Source organism: Trichoderma camerunense (assembly GCF_050948025.1).
Source record: "Trichoderma camerunense strain CBS 138272 chromosome Unknown V8C40scaffold_13, whole genome shotgun sequence".
NCBI classification, from domain to species: domain Eukaryota; kingdom Fungi; phylum Ascomycota; class Sordariomycetes; order Hypocreales; family Hypocreaceae; genus Trichoderma; species Trichoderma camerunense.
This window is the reverse complement of record NW_028145357.1, coordinates 873,564-892,062: the sequence shown is the minus strand read 5'-3', so window position 1 is coordinate 892,062 and position 18,499 is coordinate 873,564. Positions and strand designations below refer to the sequence as shown.

The following is an 18,499-nucleotide window of genomic DNA, read 5'->3' as shown; positions in this document are numbered from 1 at the left end:
ACTACCTGACTTTTTCGACAGTTGACGCCGACTCTCATAACGTGTATATCCAAGTTGCTTATCATTAGAACAGGCAAAATGGAAGCCAAAACGACTAGTCAGTATTCACTAGCAAACGCAATCTCTGTCCGCGACGCAGGATTGGCGCTAGTCTGCCTAGCTGGACACAGAGTCTCGCTCCTCATTGCGCGCACCGCCATGAAGCGATTCATGCCAACAACATACGGTCAGCTGAAGCAAGATCAAGGGAGCCGATTTCCAGCCTACTTTGTCTTCATTGTTGGCATCGTATGGACCCCGATGAGCGCTCCAATCTGCCTTGGAGCCTTCGTGTTCACTCCGGCAGACACAGATCAGACAGGAGTTCACTCCCGAATGTCCGCAATGGAGAAGATTTGCCTGAGCTCGCGTGGTGCGCTGTGGATATCAGAGCTGCCACTTTTGAGCTACTCATCTGAGTACCTTGTTCACCATGTCTTGTCGCTTAGCTCTCTTGCCATCATTCTTTTCAACAGCCTTCCCCGCCGGCCCCTGTATTTGATCTACGCCGGTCTAATCACAGAGCTTTTGTCGGATACAGTTGCGTTGCTCAAGTTCAGAGGAAAAAACCATAAAAACTCGAGACTGTACGCACAACTTACGGTCATTAACGCATTATCTCTCCTGATTGTCCGGGCATTGCCCGCGATAACGGCTACTCTATCCGTGCTGATGCCAGTGAAAAGAATCAGTGAGCTGAACTACATTGCCAGTGTTGTTTTCTACTGTGTCTGGTTGATACGGCTAGCGTTTAAGCAACTCTCCATGCAAGGAGTTGTTCAGCTTGTCTTGGTCAGGCCCGGTTATATTCGCATTGGTCAGAGAACGCGGATAACGCTGTACCGCCTGATGCTCAGTGTTTCCATAATGGCGGCTCAGGTGGTTACGGCGGCTGTGTATTGCTCACAGCGTGATGTGCTACTATCGGGAATAGAGACTCATGGCTTAATTATAGCTGGCGTTGGAACCGTCATGGCCGGATTATTCGGAGCCAAAGCCATTAATCCTCTGATGCTAGCAATCGATGGTTCTGCATCGAAAGCGCTGGATTCTTATCCTCTCGCTCAAAGGACGTCTCCAAACTCAGATTCTGTTTGTACTTCACTTGCTAGGAGCTTTGACCCCGATAGCTGCACGGTCAGTTTCTGCAAAATGTTTGGCGTGCCATTCCTGGATACTATATCTTTGAATGGCATATCTATTCAAGGAAGCATACTGTTCTCAGCTTTTTGGGTATCGCAGATCCATCATATTGCACCAACCGTTGCTCGAGACGTGTTGCTTCCTTCTATGGCCCTGGCGCTGTTGCTTGGTGAAGCCATTGGGCGTGTCGGGTGCTACTTTGGCGGCTGTTGCGGTGCCAGGCTTGACCAGAATCGTGTGGATAAGATTCCCTCTGTGCAAATCTTAACGTCGGTGCTTAATATGATCGCGTTCTTTGGACTGGTAACCGCTCTCGACTGCGGGCTCATGAGCTTGCCGGAGATGGGATGTACTGCAATGGCTGTGAATGCAGCTATTCGGCTTGTGGTCGACCGCCTGAGATACGACGCCATGGATAAATCTGTAGGCTCTACAACAATTTTTGCCGGATGCCAGCTGTTCCTGTCTAGTTGGGCATACTTTTCAGTCAGACCAAGCTATGATCAGGAAGTGTCTTTCGCCATTAAGGCTACAGCATATATGATGGGTACGAGCCTAATCTTCGCTGTCTCTGGTCGAGCCCTCTGGCTTACGCTGGCTCAATCGCCGATCCGGACAAAACTATCATGGCTCCTAAAGCCTATTGTGCTTGTGTATCTTTTTAGCCTCACCATAGTACTGCTTTCCATAGCTGATGCCAAGGATCAAAGCACGGCTGGAGGATCTATGCTTGTGAACGATACACAGTGGGGAGTTCTATCGTGCCCGAGGTTTTTATTATCTGTACTACTTACTGGTATAGTACCTATGCTACTTAGCTAGATAAAATAGTACTATACACTAGTGTTTCCCTGGTACAATCATTGATCTATTTCATGATGTACTAGATATTTGGCTATAATAGCTTGGAATATCGGTGGCCACCACATTGAAGTCAATGATTGAAGAAGACGAAGTCATCTGATCAAGTCGTCCATTCGGGATAATTTTATGTTGCCATAGAGATTCCACGATAGACACAAGCCGCTCCCACAGTTGTCGTGAGATGCCTGACGAATCTGCATAAGCTGTTGCAAGCTGTACTGCTCTTGTAATTATGTCGCTCGTCTTGTTTGATAGGAACTGTTGCCGCACGTCAGATGACGATGTCGTCTCGATTTGGGTTTTATGCGTAATGATCATGAATATTACACAGATAGAGGAGGCTAGAAAGTGTCGGAATACGGGACGTTGTTTCCTATATAACTCTGAAGATTCGTTAATATCGTAAAGAATCTGTATTGTATCGGAGGCAGTTTCCAGGCTTGGTTCTGCGAATGAAGCGCCTATGGCAAGGTTGGGATTCGAGATGAACAGCTGTCGAAATAAGAGATGCTGCAGTTGATTTGCGCGCAAGTGTAACAATATTGGAATGACGCTGCAGGCTTTCCAAGAAGTATTCGGATCATCCTGAATTCTAGGATGAATAAATTCCATGCCCTCTAACGAGCTGCCTCGCCATTGCTCTATCTCTGACGTGAGGGATCTATAGGAATCCTCATCACTGCAAATAGCGCCGGCTATCTTACGCTGAACACAATCCCAATGTATGGGACTAAACAGCCCGTACGAAAGCATTGCTTTCAAATAGGTCGCACATTCCTATGACGCGTCAGAGATGTGTTCTCCTTTATTGATAGAGATACTAACAGGGACTGGAAGGCGCTTATCAAAGTCTGACTCTTGGAAATTTTGTGGAATCCCAAGGGCACAGCTCCATTGTCGGTCGAGTATCACAATAGTCCATAAAGTGCTAGAGACTTTATCGCGTTGAGATGGGACGTTGAAAAGCTGGTGGAAGATCTCCCAACGGTGAATGCCAAGCTCTATGACCATCCGACCAGCGATACCGCACAGTCGCCATGCCAACCGAATATCATCACTAAAGTAGTGGTAGATGCTCTATTAACGTCAGATGTACCCTTAAATAAGTGCCCAATATGGACAATGAATATTTGCAACAAACCGCTAGTAGTACCAGTACAACATCTCGTATCTGAAGTTTCCGGGCCGTTACGTTTGTCTGAATCGCGCTCTGTGCACTTTCGTAGAATACTTGGGCTATTTTAGATATTCCACTAGCCTCAGCCGTAAGAGCAATTGAACAAACCAGATTCAATACTAGTATGCTGTCATTATCAACGTGCGAAGAATTGCCTCGCCTTAACCCTAGATCAATTCCTCCACAATCATGTAGCCTCCCAGCTTCTTCGCCAAGAGATTGCAGGTCTAGTATCGGATAGAAATTTCCAATAACTTCTTGATATACCTGTAAAAGTCGAAACGTGTCTGCCTTGCTTAACAATCTGTGAACTGGCACAGTGCATGGAGCGTCTAATGGTTGGTGGAATACATCGCCGCTTCCCCACGAGTCATTGTTGTTCAGCTCCTCCGTGACCGTTGCCGTTTCATCGATACTAGAACAATTCTGGTGGTCGGCTCCCGTTATAGATATATCAGGCCCCTTACTCCGTCGTAGCATCACCTGCGCTACATTCAAGCCATACTCGGAGCTCGACGGCCCATGGAACTGTAGATCAGACAGATTTATCCTATCATTTTCGGCGAGTGACATGGCTTGAAGTTGGGGTATGAAGGACGATTCGGTCTCGTAAACGTGATGTTGTTGCTGTGAAAGAGGCCTTGAGGTAGTCTTAGAAGCTTCATTTCTGACTTGGTAGTTTATATGTGCGGTAATGTTGTCGAGCTGTTTTTGCAAACTCTTTATTGAATTCTGTATGCTTTGCACGTCCCTTTGTGAGGATTGTCAGCTACGGTTTCCCATAACACTGGTATGATGGAAAGGTATACTCTAAGTTAAGAGTTATGGTCGGCGTATATCCAGTTTTCGAGTTATTGGTATCTTGATCGTTACTGGACAATAACTGAGGGTGGCTAGGGTACCGACACTTCGCAGCTCGCTTCCAGCAATGTTGGCATGGCTGTTTCCCGTTACAGCGCCCCTTGCGTCGTTTACAGGCCTCACAAGCCTGTAGGACGTATCTTGCTCGACGTTTGCTTGGCTCATCAACGTGATGATGGTCTCCAGTCGTGTTCTTAGAGTCATCCAAAGATAAAGTCGCGTCCAACTCCGCCATTTTAATAACATATGCCGTAGAAATGGATGAGAAGATGGAAAAGTGAAGTGAAGATTCCTATCGGCGTTGATATAAAAGTCACCTCACAAACTGTCAGTTTTCCAAATACAGCGAACGAATGTTCAATGGCACCTACGCGCGACCGGGGTTATCTGCTCAAGTACTTACGTTCATGGATAGCTTATGTTTGTTTCAGAAATCGACTTTGGCCCATGAAGTTGTGCCGCTAGTGTGTTCTTTCGGAATTCCCTACTTATCTACGGAACTCCCGCGAGGTTCTCCACAAAGCCTTGTAATAGAGGTGCGCCCCACATTCAAGTTTACGGAAGTCCCAACGACCTTGGTCTGGAAACCCACAAGAGGGAAGTAGTGGTCGTGGTAGCACGAGCCATATATAATGTTAAAGGTTGAAGTAGGGACATCGCGAATCACTTCATATTCATACACGTACACAGCGAACGATATGGCTCTCAAATTAACAGGAACCCCCAAATCTTCATGTACCTTGAAGGTCCTTCTTACGCTAGCGGAAAAAGGCATCTCCAACTATGAATTTATTAACATTGACTTAATGAAAGGGGAACAAAAGGCAGTTATATGGTTTCCGTTGCATTTGCCTGTTATCTTGATCCAAAGACCGGGGCTAATTATTACCTCGTGTTCTAGCTGCCGAGTCATCTCGCCAAACAACCCTTCGGTGTCGTGCCGATTCTCGAAGACGGCGAGATATCCCTATATGGTGATATACGCAAAACCTCATTTGAAGCGGAAGCGGATAATTGCTGATGCACGCTACAGAATCTCGTGCTATCTGTCGCTATCTGGCAAAGAAATACGACAACTTCGGTACTCCTTTACTCCCCGACTTGTCTAATCTCACCTCGATGGGCTATTTTGAACAATGGGCGAGCGTGGAGATGGCGAATTTTGATGCTATTGCTCGCCCACTGCAGTGGGAAATAATTTTCAAACCGTAAGTGCCTGATCCAAAGGTATTTCTCTAAGTATTAATAGCAAGTAACACCACCACTAGTATCACTGGAGAGTCAAAGAATGAGGAGCTGGTCCACAGCCTCCTAGCAACGCTTGCACAGAAGCTAGATGTTTACGACAGAGCCATTCTTGCTAAACAAAAGTACATGGCGGGAGACACATTCACTCTAGTAGACATATTTTACATGCCTCTGATGTCGTATATGTTCCGTATGGGCTTTGGACACATGATTACCGACCGTGCCAATGTGAAGGCGTGGTGGGAGAGTGTATCAAGCAGAGACTCCTGGAAGCGGTTTGGCGTGGGTGCAACAGTGTAACTGGGATCAGTTTTAGCATATTAACATTTGCAGTTATAATAACAACTTTCCCCTCAATGCTACAAGATTAACTAAACTTGACTTCCTTTTGCCTTCACGTATCAACAACATTTGCATTGAAACTGGTAAGACTTGAACACTGCAACAATTGATTCTTAGAATAACAAAAGTCTTTGGTGATATAGTGTAGGACAAAGAAAATATCTTTAGCGGTAACATTATTTCCGAACTCACTTCGTCAGTTATTTGTCAGTTATGGCAAGAACGGCCAACCTTGCTACCAATCCATTTATCTCTATTATATTCCGTCACTTACTGCAAGAGAGCATGAATTTGACGCATCTGAAGCCAAAATGCGCACTTTTACCTTATTTGATCCTAGACGGCTAAGCAAAATGACTTGCAATTACAGTTACAACCCTGTTGTACTACTATACTACCAGAGGATGAGCTAAATTGGGTGTGATCTCAGGTACTGATTCAGAGTTAAAACTAAAGTTATAAATAGTATAACCACCAGCTTGTTTAGTCTAGAAGACTTGTACAAGAATCTCGATAGCATCGATGAACGGACCCTTTTACGTAACATATTCTCGGTTTCCAAGGCCCATGACCTAATTATCCTTGGAGGATCGCCATGCTTCCACCTGTACCTCCAACCGAGCTCCAGGAATGGCCAATTGTGCGACCCCGATGGCAGTCCACGTCGGCTTGAAATTGTATCTTCGCAGCCACCCAGCAGTAATCAAACCAGCACTCTCTTCAATATCGATATGGTAACTGATGACTTTGAAGACATCTGTGGGTTTTGCGCTCGCAGCTGCCAGTGCTGCTTCTATGTGGTCCAGGATTGTCTCGACCTGCTGCTCTAGGGTTGGTGCAAGAGTCACGGTCGCGTCCACTCCCAACATTCCAGAGAGAGCAACAGCTCCGTTGGCCAGTTTAGCCACCTGAGAATAGTTGAACGTTTCTGCCATCTTCTTCCCGGCATCGTGATTGAAAAAAGTAATTGAAGAAGACATTGAGTGTAGAGTTTGTATTTTGGATTATAGATAGATGCTCGATAGTTGTGATAAACAATCCTAGTACATAAATATTAAATGTGTATTTGCAACTAACTTCTGTTATATATACGAAACCTATTATCTGTATGAAATCCGATAAAGACTAAACTCCTACTCACGGAACTTCCGAGATACGATGTCGCGAATGCTACTGATCTAGCACTGACGAAAGAGCATTGTAGTACCCGACGATTAGTTCAAACTGCATTGAGATTATTAATATTAGTAATGCGTTGGTGAATATGCTTTGGTATACCCTGTTCAATAGACTAATTTGCTGGCATAGCCAAAGAGTGACAGTTACAAATCACATAATGACATTGACGTGATAAGTGATTACATTACACTTCCTATGCTGAATAAAGATTCCGATGGAACAAATGCGCCTTCGGTTGGGATGTACATGATGCGACTAAAGCCAGACCGGCTTAAACACCACTGATAAATCTAACAGATCCCGCGTTGGCCCACATTTTGCGGAACTTCCAGCACGGAAATTCCACCTTATCACGAAAAATGTCGTTAATACATTACTCACTAAAGAGCTATCGCTTACGCATGAATATTCATGCTCTTATTGCTCGGTATTTCCGTCATAGTAGCAAGACTGCGCTTGAAGAATTGACAGCGATTGAGGTTTACAACAGCGCCCCTCCCCCCCCAGTTCTCTTTAGGTCTACAATAGATACGATGGATTCACAATCATGACGATCTTTGTAGAAACTATTGCTGCTAATCTAGAATCGACCAAGATTCTGCCTCAAGATAATAGCCAACATTGCCATTGCAGTTTTTAAATCTTCCAAACTGATTCAATGTTTCACCTTCACCATGTTATGTGGAGCATAGACGGGGAGTTGGCTGGTTTTGAAGCCCCCCTAGTAGGTAGGAAATAATTATCAATCCAGCCCTTCAGGGACTTCCCTCCGGGCAAATGAAAATCCGTATTTGGATAACGTAAAGGCGTTTCCCATCGCCTACTACACCTTGACAATAACACGATAACCTCAATTTCAAGACCGTTATTCCCCAAACGATTACGTCCACTCCCAGTTCAACTTCCTTTGCATCCCTCTAGCAGCCCATGTACAGCAAGCTCCGCTCATTTGACGGCTGTTGGACCTGCCGAGTCCGACGCAAGAAGTGTGCCGAAAACCGCCCCGTCTGTGACACTTGTCAAGCATTACAAATTACATGTTATTACGAAGAGGAAAAACCACCATGGATGGACGGTGGAGTGAGGCAGACGAACATGATGGAAGAGATAAAAGCACAGATAAAACTTTCCGCCACCCAGAAGCGTAAACGCAAGCACCTCCAGATACTTCAGGCCGAAGCCAACAATCTTGGCCATATCGACACAGAGTCTCCTGCTACGGTCGTCATAGATAAAACAGATACACTTATAGACTCCGATCCTTCTCCTGGCCATCTCGGCGTTGCCTTCACCTCTGGATTTAGCAGCGATAATAACTCGGTGCTGCAGGATTTCCCTATGCAAAGCAAGACGCCAATCGGTCAAGGGGAGGCTGATAAAGAGTTACATCTGCTTATGATATACCTCGACTATGTCTTCCCGTACCTCTTCCCGCATTACCGATCATCGATTCTCGCGGGCGGCCGAGGTTGGATATTGGAAATACTGCACACCAACAAGGCTGTGTACCATAGCGCGGTTTCCTTGTCAACGTCGTTCTATGCTATTGTTCTTAACAATAGCGACAGAGCCCACGATGAGTGCACAATGCAAAATGATACACAAATTTGAGAGCCAGATAGAACTTGGCCTCAAAGAGTTGCACAAGGGAGTAAATTATACCAACACCAACGCTCCAGGCTTTGACATGAATAGAGGGCTCGTGGTTATGCAGAGAATTCTTCAAGAGATCTTTTTTGAAGTGGCGACATCTAACAAGGACAATTGGAAGTTGCATCTCAATGCAGCCATTGCAGTTTTCTTGCGGATTCTCCCCGACCCAAAGGAGTGGACCAAGACACTGAACAGCATGTATACCCAAACCCACAAATGGCCGCCTCCGGAGTTTGGGTTAAGGCAATCGTGGACCACAAACCAAGCGGCGCTGCGATTCTTTACAGCCACGATTCTATACATCGACATTTTATCGAGTGTCACCTTGGGCAATTTGCCACAACTTGCCAGTTACCATGCATGTATTGCCCCAGAATCCCTATCTTATGAGAAGAGCTTTGATGCAATCCAAGCCGGCTATCTGTGCTTTGACGAGTTCTTTGGATTACGAAACTGGATTGTGCAGGTCATAGGTGATGTAGCATCTCTGGAAGAGTGGAAACGCACGCAAAAGAAGAGCAATTCATTGCAGGTCAGCGAACTCGAGTCTCGTGGTAAAGACCTATCGGATGTAATTAAAGCAGGCATTCAGTCTCTGGAGAGTCATTGCCAGCGGCAATACATTGCTCAGGATGTCACCACACTTCAAGTTGTCGATTCTTGGCCTGACGCAAATGCGAACCAGCAGCCCAAGCACGAAATGGTATGGTTGCTTGCAACGCTGAGCTACTTGAACGTAGTCATACTGGGGTGGCAGCCTTCCCACCAAGAAATTCGTTGGTCAGTTGCGAAGGCAACGGACCTACTTTGTCAGGTTCCAGGAGGGCCTGGAATACGGGCAATGACATGGCCAATGTGTATATCTGGCTGCTTGTCCCCGCCTGAAGATGAGGCCATATATAGAGCACTAGTACGTCGGCTGGGGCCTTTAGAGATGTTTGGGACTATGAAGGAAGCTTTGTTAGTCATGGAAACAGTATGGTCGATGCGCACTGAAATTGATGAATCTTGGGATATACCAAACTGTATGAATGTTCTAGGATATAGTGTGTTGCTGATATAAGAAGCTGACGTATGGTTGGCCTATTCTTTATATATTTGATGGAATTTATGTAATAAAAGCCAACGAAAGTATAACAAAGCTTTTGGCAACCTATAACACCGACTCCCTTACCGTCGCAATAGATACTGGAATCGCCGGCAAAGGGGGAAAGCCAGTGGCCTGTCCTTGGCAACAGGCTTGGCTAATCTTGCCTCTGCAACCTTGGACTGTAGTCCAAAATGAAAAGATGTCTAGCCACTGGCTTGAACTTACGCGATCCCGCACTGCGGGATAATGCCGCAATTTCCGCAGCGGCACCAAATGGATGGCCAATCAGTGGCTTCACCGCCGACGCTACGGATGGTGGATCAGATCCCGAGCCCCACAAGGCGTAACTTCGTGTTAGTGTCTTGGGAGTATAGATTTCAGAAACTTGAAAAGCAAGCTCACCACTTGGCTTTCAGTTTGGCGCCCTTAAGACGTGATAATGTTGCTAACTTCAGTAAACTTGTAGATTTAGAAAATTCTAATATTATTTAATGAATTATTTATTTAGATTTAAGACTATTTCTCTCTACAGGTTGTTATGTGGAAGGTAGTCCTATCCAACAGCTCGACGCTTGTAGACCGACGCATGTTGGCACCAACCAGGGTTAGAGAGTGGCACTCGGGAGAAAATACATCAAGTTTAATTAAGGTTAGATCAAAGTGTTTTACCCCCTAGAAACTCTAGTACGAGAGAGTCATTTAAAGTGTCAGTAAACGGGGAGAACGGACGAGTTCGCTGCTACAGATAAGTGATTCACTGAGACAAATAAGAACAGCCTATCTCATATCTATAACATGTCAATAAGAATCCTTGGAGGTCAATTGTGCTACCGGGGCACTATCAACAACCCAGTGCTAGCACGCTGAACAGGATCACTCTGCGGACCCTTGATCACCATTTTGCGGACTCGGCAAGGCGGTGTTCATTCGTAAGGTAAAGATCTCCTATTCTGTCTACGCCATGCCCGCGCGGGTGCTGACAAACTTGGTTCAGAGCCGAGAGCGCAATGATATTTACGGCCTCAAGTAATCCTGCACCATACATATCCCTTGTCCACGATTCTAACATAAAAACGCCTCTTCCTGCTAGTACGATGGTATCTTTAGATACTTGAATCTGTCATGCCGCTTTGTCTACCTCCGAACTCCGACGCACAAATACTCAATTCGGAATAAGACCTATCTACGATACGAACTTTGGTGCCATGATGGAGGACGAAAAAACTCTCGAGGACGGACATTCTGCCATTTCCAGTGAGAAGCATGGAGCTAGGAAAAGCAACGAGGCTGGCGAGCTAGACGATCAGATCTTCGACGTTAAGACTCAAGGCGTAAGCACCCTTTCAGGCGCTGTGACTTCGGATACTAACACCTATTGCTGGACAGCATGCCACGAGAGACAGCAGCATAGAAGGGCCCACGAAAATGAGTGGAGGCGCAACTGACCAAAGCCTCCCAACCAGGCCACCTCAAAATAAGACAGAGGAGGAACCATCATCTCACATAATCCCGACTTCAGATTTGGACAAAGATATAGTTGGCTGGGAGAGAGAAGATGACCCGGCCATGCCGCTCAATTTCAAAAACAGCCAAAAGTGGCTAATAGTTTGTCTCCTCTCAATGATCACCTTCATGTCACCATTTGCCTCTTCTATTCTAGCCCCGGCAATCATCTTCATCGAGAAGGACCTGGAAGTCTCCAGCACTACCAAAGGGGCGATGCCTGTTAGCATCTTCCTCCTTGGTTATGCCGTTGGACCTCTATTTCTGTCGCCGTTATCCGAAATCTACGGCCGCAATATTGTTCTGTTGGTCTCGAACCTCTGGTTTTGTTTATGGCTTATCGGCTGCGCCTTAGCCCCTACTATAGACACGCTTATTTTTTTCCGCTTTATGACTGGAATCGGAGGATCGGCCTGCCAGACAATTGGCGGCGCCGTTATTAGTGACCTCTTTCCAGTCAGTGAAAGAGGGCGAGCCATGGCAGTATGGATGCTTGGCCCTCTTTTTGGACCGTCATGTGCCCCATTGATAGGAGGGTTTGTCTCTGAAACTATAGGATGGCGTTGGGTCAACTGGATAACCTTCATTCCGGCGGCTATTGTAGTTCTCATCTCAACAGCCATCAATCGTGAAACAAACCATCGGGTGCTTATCAAGCGCAAGACACAGAAATTACGACAGGAGCTTAACCGCCCACAACTTCGCAGCTGCTACGATAACCCAGACACCCCATTTCTGCCCACCTGGCAAATTCTTCTTGACGGATTTGTGAGACCGATGAAAATGCTTTTCCATTCGGCCATTATATTCAGCATTTCTTTATACATCGCTTTTGCATACGGTTGCCTGTACCTTCTTTTTAATACCATTCCGATGGTATTTCAGGGCAGCTATGGCTGGTCTATTGGTATTACTGGCTTAGTCTATTTAACGATGCTAATTGGGTATGCAGTAGGGCTTGGTATCTTCGCCGTGCTGTCAGACAAAACTGTTGTACGCATGACTAAGGCTAATCATGGGGTTTTTGAGCCTGAGATGCGTTTAGCAGACTGTATTTTCTTTGCTTTTGTTTTACCTATTTCATTTTTCTGGTATGGATGGAGTGCAGACCAAGCTGTACATTGGATTGTTCCGATTATTGGAATCATTCCTTTTGGTATTGCCATCGTTGGGATTTGGCTTCCCGCCCAGGCATACATAATCGACGCTTACCCTCAACATTCTGCAAGCGGCCTAGCTGCCTTCTCCGTTTTACGTTGCATAGTCGCCGCTTTCCTCCCCCTTGCCGGACCTCAAATGTACGAATCACTGGGTGTCGGCTGGGGAACTTCCCTGTTAGGTTTCATTGCCTTGGCGTTAATTCCCATCCCAGCGTTGATATATAAGTTCGGGGGACGGCTGCGCCAGAGGTTTACATTGACGGTGTGAGGGTGTGGGGGATCACAGAGACGCAGGTATCCTACGTTGATTTGCTGCCTTAATAAACCACTTTTGATAGCTCTGGCTGGAATGATCATCCTATACTAATACCTATCAGCTGTTAACATGTCATCATGGTGCTAATGTATCTCTTTTGACAAAACTTTTGGAAAGACGGTGTGACCTAGGATTTCGGCGACGGACCGACTCCGGCGGGTCTAAGTCTGTCAACTGTTACTTGTATTCACAGTCGCTTGTATCCTTTCTTATTTCTCTCCTCACCCCAACTGATTACCCGCTGGAACTGCGCATATTCATACTAGCCTGAATAAGCAACACTTCTTATTTGAGGCAACGCCAAGCATGATATTGAAAACCCGTGAAAGGTTTGCCCGACCTACCTCACAACCCTGATTTTGTACTATAGTGAGCAGTTAAGGCAGCCAGCAATAACACCATTGCTCGGAAGTATATATGGGGAAGGTAGAATTGGGCGAATTTGAATCCGCAAAAGGCCATGCCTCTGCAAGATCATGCCCTTGTATTAGAAGCACTATGCCGCTCTATCAATCTTCTAACCGAATTCCGTTGTACAACGGCCACCCAAGTATCCAAGTGGCGCCGAAGCCAAGCGAGTTCACATCGGAAATACTTTTTATTTCTAAATTAATTTAGATTGATGTCTAATTCAATCAGATTTGATCTATTTGTCCTTTCATGATAATTTAAAGAGTACTTCCAAGTATTCTACTCATATGGCGGATAATTCCAGTAAGGTGCGAGCACAAAAATCGACTCTATTTGGGCAGCGGCATATTAGGCATTTTCAGTCCAGCCTTCCGTAATGATGTCTTCCACAGATTTCACGTGAATGTCTGGAAAAAGGTCATTCAACAATACGCCATTTGCTGGAACGTTGAAGTCGAACGCCCCGGTCTCCATGCCGATACCGAATCCAGCGAAACGCTGTTGATGTAACTCTTTCGAAGTTTGCGAATACAAGCGCACATGGGACGGTAATTCGGTTATCTCCCCTTGCTGCAGTTTCTGTATGGTGTCGTATTGCACTTTGAAGCTTCCACGAATAGATTCTGCTGTACCAAGGACCTCGTTCAAAGTTCGGCGATCACCAATCATCGTACTATGCTTATGCCATGTTCCATCGGGAAGGCCTATGGCAGCCACGACAAACTTTGCTACGTCTCCAGAATATGTATAGACAGCAGGTACATTGCCGGACCCTGGGATACCCGCCACTTTGTGAGCGATGTCGATGGCGAATACCCAGGGTGTCATATAGGATTGGCATTTGGGCATCCCATAGTAATCCATGAACACGCCATGAGAGAAGAGAGTATACTCGAGGTGAGATTTCTCCAGCTCTGCGATTGCGGCATCTTTGTAACTGATTGAGACGGCAGCACCTGTTTTGGTCGATCTAGTCCAAACAACTGTTGAGCAAGATAACAAGGCCAGGCCTGGGAAAGCGGAACTTACGCTTCAAGTCGGGGGGTACCGAATTCACTGGGGGTAAACCTCTTTACAGACGGTGCAGCTTCGGCTGCGCGAATAAGGTTTATTTGAGCCTCGGATTGCTCTAAGCTTTTGATTACCAGGGATGAAATCACCGTGTGGATTTGGTGAACGTTGAGTGTCCGAACGATAGCCTCTACATTAGTGTAGTCGACGGCTACCAGGGTTACTCCAGCAATAGTCTTGCGATGTATGTTGTGCTAGTTGCCATGAAGTGTAAGTCTACTGCTGTGCAAAGAAAAAAGGATTGTGCATACCTCTCGTGTCAAAACGACGGTCTCGTGGTCGGAGTTTGCGAGCGCCTCCACAATGGTTCGCCCAAGGCCACCAGTGCCGCCTGCTACGGCAACTTTAACCATGGCAAAAGACGGTATCTTGACGGTTGTGGTACATAAGAGGAAACAGATTGACTTAATTATATTTTTTTGCCGTTGTACTTTAGTAGGAACTTTCAACCTGAATCTAGACCTTTGAATACATATATATGCAACCCACGGCTATGTGAGCTGCAAGGCTTATATAATGCCGCGCGGTAAAACTCCCACAGCTGAGGCGTGGCCAATCACTGTAGACACCGCCAGGCGGAGTGTCCTAAGCCTGGGTCCGGTATTGGAACAGAAACCTGAGATATCTTGGCAATTTGCAACGAATTAATTTAGTTTTATCTAGAGGCACGGGCCAAACGCATTAGGTACCACTCGCCCTAGATGTTACTAGTGGGAACTTATTACCCAGGTTACTTTAGACAAGGGATTTATAATATCAAGAGTAGTCCCGTACCTGGTTACGATAAGCTATACTGCATGTAAACGTGGACAACGGATGGGTGTGTAGGAATTTAGTGAAACGTATCATGACATGATGAAGATTGAGCTTTAGGCCTGCCGTCGTTCATGTGGAGTATTCCCCTTGGCCGTGAAGCACGGCACCAAGCGGCCCAGATGGCTTGGACAAGGTGGAAGTGCTGAAGCCAGAGGCTTCACCCAGAATGTTAGCCAGTCCCTCCAAGTATTCCTCTCGTGTCTTATCTATTTCTGAGCGGTGGGAGTGCGACCAAGTCCTGTCGATGTCATTCCAGTATTCTGTCACATCGACAAGAGATTGTGAATGCACTCTCAACAATGTGTCAAACTAGTCGACATCTGGGCGGTCAAAAATTGTTGGATGGAAGGTTCATCTCTTGGAAACTCTTTTACTGCCTTTCTCGAACCATTTCTTGGGATTTGTTTTCCCCATCGTTGGCTTCCTCTTCCCCCATCTCTTCGGCCTCTTGAGCCTCCACATCCATGTCGTCTTCTTCTTCTTCTTCCTGGCCTCATCTTCCCGCTTGGATTCGGGGTACATGTATTCAATAGCGGCTTCGGTATCTCTGGTCCCGTGCATGAAAAGAACGCTCTGCACATGTTTCCCTATCTTAGTCTTGCCCAACGATAAGACCATGGTCCGATCGAGCAATTCTATCAGACCCTCCAGTGTGCCGGTGTTGTGGCGTAGGGGGTCGTTCCTGATTGATTCGACAATTGCCGTATCTTGGCTGAACAGTTCAGGTGCCACATAGTGTATCATCTGCCTTTGGGGAAACAGCATGCATGCCAATCGACCAAGGATCACCGTGATGGAGTTTGGTTCCTGCCTAGGCAGAAAGCCCACCAATTCCATGTTTTATATACATCAATTAATGGAGGAAACTATAATGCAGCACAGTAATAAAGTTCCACGACTAGGCAGTGTAGTATAGCAAGACAATCGCTGTAATATAAAGAAATAATTATTAATCTTATATACTCTATGTTATATAACCCTGTTCTTCTCGTCTCGATGTTTCGTAGAGAAGGCATCAAAATCTTTTTTTTTTTTTTTAAAGGGGGCGGCGCAATCAACACAACTCCCTGTCACCCTTACCTGATCGCCACTTATGCCCAAATAGCATTATAATCCAGACGCATGGGCTAAATATCACCCAAACCCCTGCAATGAACACACTCATCCAACCCAAGCCAATTCTGTTAATCATCGGAGTGGCGATGGCCACCGCGCCGGCACTAATTAAGCAACGGAAGAGATTATTCGCTGCAACAGCTGTAGCAGGCGCATCTGAGTTGATATCTACTACCAACACGTTCAAGCCGTTTAGAGCCCCGGTGAAAAACATGCCAATAAAAAAGAGGGTTACCTCAATACCAGCCAGGGAAGATTTACTCTCCATAGTCCAACCGTAGGCCAATACGACGCCGCAGGCCAGGTAGATAAAAGGTAAAGATACTTCTAACCGGGCACGTTCCACGTTCAGCATACTCATGTCTTGCTGACGATTAGTAGTAAATTCGTAACCTGCTTTATCAGCATGCCTTTTGAAGTTGCGATCGATCAAATACCCCACTGTCCACCTGGTGGTTATGCTGCCTACGCCGATTGGAAGGTAACAAAGGCCAATAATGACTGGACTGTACCCAAATCGAACAGAAAGCTCATTGGAGAGTGTTGTGAGAACGGAAAAATATCCAGCGTACATGAGCGAGCCAAATCCAAGCAGCATCCCAGACTCTCTGTGAAGAAGAATCTTGAGTGCAGCAAATGGATTAGGTCTTTTCTTTCTGGGTGCCGGCTTTTCCGAAATACTTCCAATTGGATTCCTTCGATGCTGAATATAAGCCAGAAGAGACATGTTCCACCAAGGGCTGGGAATGCTGCCATTACCAACAACAGAACGGCATGTCTCGGGTAAAAAAACGAAAATCAACAAGAAAAGTACACCGGACAAAATTGCCAGAAACCAGAATAGAGCTTTCCAGCCTAAATTCTCTGAGATTAGACCACCTACAACGGGGCCAATAGCTGGGCCTAGAGTCACGCCCATCCCTGCGTATCCGATAAATTTGCCTCTTTCCGCACGGGTGACCAGATCAGCTACAGTAGCGGAGCCAAGAGCAATAGTAGCCGAGCTTCCGCACGATTGGAGGCATCGAAGAACCAATAAACCCACATAGGTATTATTGAGAGCCAGTCCAATGTTGGCTGCCAGATATATAATGCCGCAGATAATATAGGCAGGCCGACGACCGTAAGTATCAGAAAAAGTTCCAATGAAAGATGGCGCAATGCCTTGAAATATCTGCAAATGAATGCAATCAGCAACGTAATCAAAAAAATCATGGGGCGACGATAGGAAACCAACCTGATAAGTCGTGATAGTAAGATTGATCAAAGATGGTGAAACATTTAGGTCGCGACTAATCAGGGGAATGGCTGGCAAATAGACCGCTGAAGAAAGTGGAGAAATAATGGCCATGAAGGAGACGGATATTATAAGAAATGTTTTTGTTTTTTGACTGTAAATAGAATATGGACCTTCTGCATGTTGGCTGTCTCGAGGATTATTAGTCTCGCTCTGAAGTTTCTCATTGGTAGCTGGTTTAGTCAAATTATTCGTTTCGGCTCGTGTGAGTTCGTGCATGTTTGTCGAGGGTTTGCACGCCTGAACTGAGTTATCGTTCTTTTCATCTTTTTGGATACTATTGAGATCCATGGTTTCTGAGTAAATGAAACTTTACCAAAGGGTACAAAGAGATTGAATAATGAAAGAGAATTTTCTACACTTATAATGCAATGCGAAGAACGAATATTGCCGAATCGGCACCGATCTAAGGGGAGACATAAAGGTGTTTATTTTAGCTACTAAAACCTACCTACGCATGGAGGGGCATTCTTTGGCATGCGTTCTACAGGGGGCACTGTAAGAATTATACAGTAGAAATCTTACCCTAAAGGCCGTTATGTTATTATTAGCATCTTTCAAGTTATATATATTCTATTAGGCTGGAGATAGCTTTTAGATCAGCACAGTCCTGCACAATGACCATGTTAATTGAGTAGGTGCTAGTACTGTTAAAAACAATGTTTCTTACAGTAATTAGCGGAGTGTGTCTTTACATTAAGGTGCTAGGAGTGCAAGCGCCGTAAAACCAGGTGCTCCTATGCAGTACTGTCAAACGGGAAATGTAATGGATGCTTAAAAAGCCAAACTGCCCAAAACGGAAGCTTTTTGCTATATGGGTTGTGAGATAAACTGGTCTGAGGATCCAATCTACAAAAGTTTGGGCGCTGAAGCTGAACATTGGCCGATTAGGGTTACAGACGGGGAGTGGAACTACCGCCTCCCTGCGGTGTAGCCACAGATTGGTCGGGTGCAAGTTCTGTGTCCAGCATTTTAATAAAGGGAGAGAGGTCAAGAGGCACTAAATCCTTTCTTAGATACTACTTTCCTCGCTTTGTTGCTGCGCGAAGGCTGCTTCGTCGGTACGATGTCTTGGTAGAGCTGTTTTCGTGTCACCATGTTAGCCTCAGGCCGTCTGCTGGGGGATAAACGTAAAGTTTACAGAACACGTGAGTGCACTTCACTCGGATACCTCGCATATGGGGTTGGGCGTTAGGCGGTTTCTCTCTCCTAC

General features: G+C 45.8%; 6 protein-coding genes across 6 annotated transcripts; 3 read left to right on the top strand and 3 right to left on the bottom strand.

The window, feature by feature from the left end:
• Nucleotides 1-78: 78 nt before the first annotated feature.
• On the top strand, nt 79-5,632 carry V8C40DRAFT_276064 (uncharacterized protein; the record flags this gene model as incomplete). The annotated part of the gene is made up of 6 exons (XM_083220793.1): nt 79-1,729; nt 2,936-2,942; nt 2,973-3,152; nt 3,310-3,311; nt 5,118-5,292; nt 5,353-5,632. 6 exons carry the CDS (start codon nt 79-81, stop codon nt 5,630-5,632), a joined length of 2,295 nt encoding a protein of 764 aa, XP_083071361.1.
• A 614-nt stretch (nt 5,633-6,246) lies between these two features.
• Nucleotides 6,247-6,691, bottom strand: V8C40DRAFT_280876 (Endoribonuclease L-PSP/chorismate mutase-like protein; the record flags this gene model as incomplete). Its single annotated transcript, XM_083221479.1, has 1 exon — nt 6,247-6,691. The coding sequence occupies exon 1, from the start codon at nt 6,652-6,654 to the stop codon at nt 6,247-6,249; it is 408 nt and encodes a 135-aa protein (XP_083071360.1). The 5' UTR covers nt 6,655-6,691.
• A 1,011-nt stretch (nt 6,692-7,702) lies between these two features.
• On the top strand, nt 7,703-9,351 carry V8C40DRAFT_280874 (Zn(II)2Cys6 transcription factor; the record flags this gene model as incomplete). Its single annotated transcript, XM_083221478.1, has 3 exons — nt 7,703-8,321; nt 8,422-9,209; nt 9,247-9,351. Exons 1-3 carry the CDS (start codon nt 7,781-7,783, stop codon nt 9,349-9,351), a joined length of 1,434 nt encoding a protein of 477 aa, XP_083071359.1. The 5' UTR covers nt 7,703-7,780.
• A 1,453-nt stretch (nt 9,352-10,804) lies between these two features.
• V8C40DRAFT_280871 (MFS transporter) lies at nt 10,805-12,527 on the top strand (the record flags this gene model as incomplete). Its single annotated transcript, XM_083221477.1, has 3 exons — nt 10,805-10,927; nt 11,076-12,255; nt 12,337-12,527. The coding sequence occupies 3 exons, from the start codon at nt 10,805-10,807 to the stop codon at nt 12,525-12,527; spliced, it is 1,494 nt and encodes a 497-aa protein (XP_083071358.1).
• Nucleotides 12,528-13,334: 807 nt separating this feature from the next.
• V8C40DRAFT_276061 (uncharacterized protein) lies at nt 13,335-14,410 on the bottom strand (the record flags this gene model as incomplete). The annotated part of the gene is made up of 3 exons (XM_083220792.1): nt 13,335-13,956; nt 14,016-14,251; nt 14,309-14,410. The coding sequence occupies 3 exons, from the start codon at nt 14,408-14,410 to the stop codon at nt 13,335-13,337; spliced, it is 960 nt and encodes a 319-aa protein (XP_083071357.1).
• Nucleotides 14,411-15,771: 1,361 nt separating this feature from the next.
• Nucleotides 15,772-17,505, bottom strand: V8C40DRAFT_280866 (major facilitator superfamily domain-containing protein; the record flags this gene model as incomplete). Its single annotated transcript, XM_083221476.1, has 3 exons — nt 15,772-15,800; nt 15,954-17,163; nt 17,227-17,505. 3 exons carry the CDS (start codon nt 17,503-17,505, stop codon nt 15,772-15,774), a joined length of 1,518 nt encoding a protein of 505 aa, XP_083071356.1.
• Between the last annotated feature and the right edge of the window lie 994 nt (nt 17,506-18,499).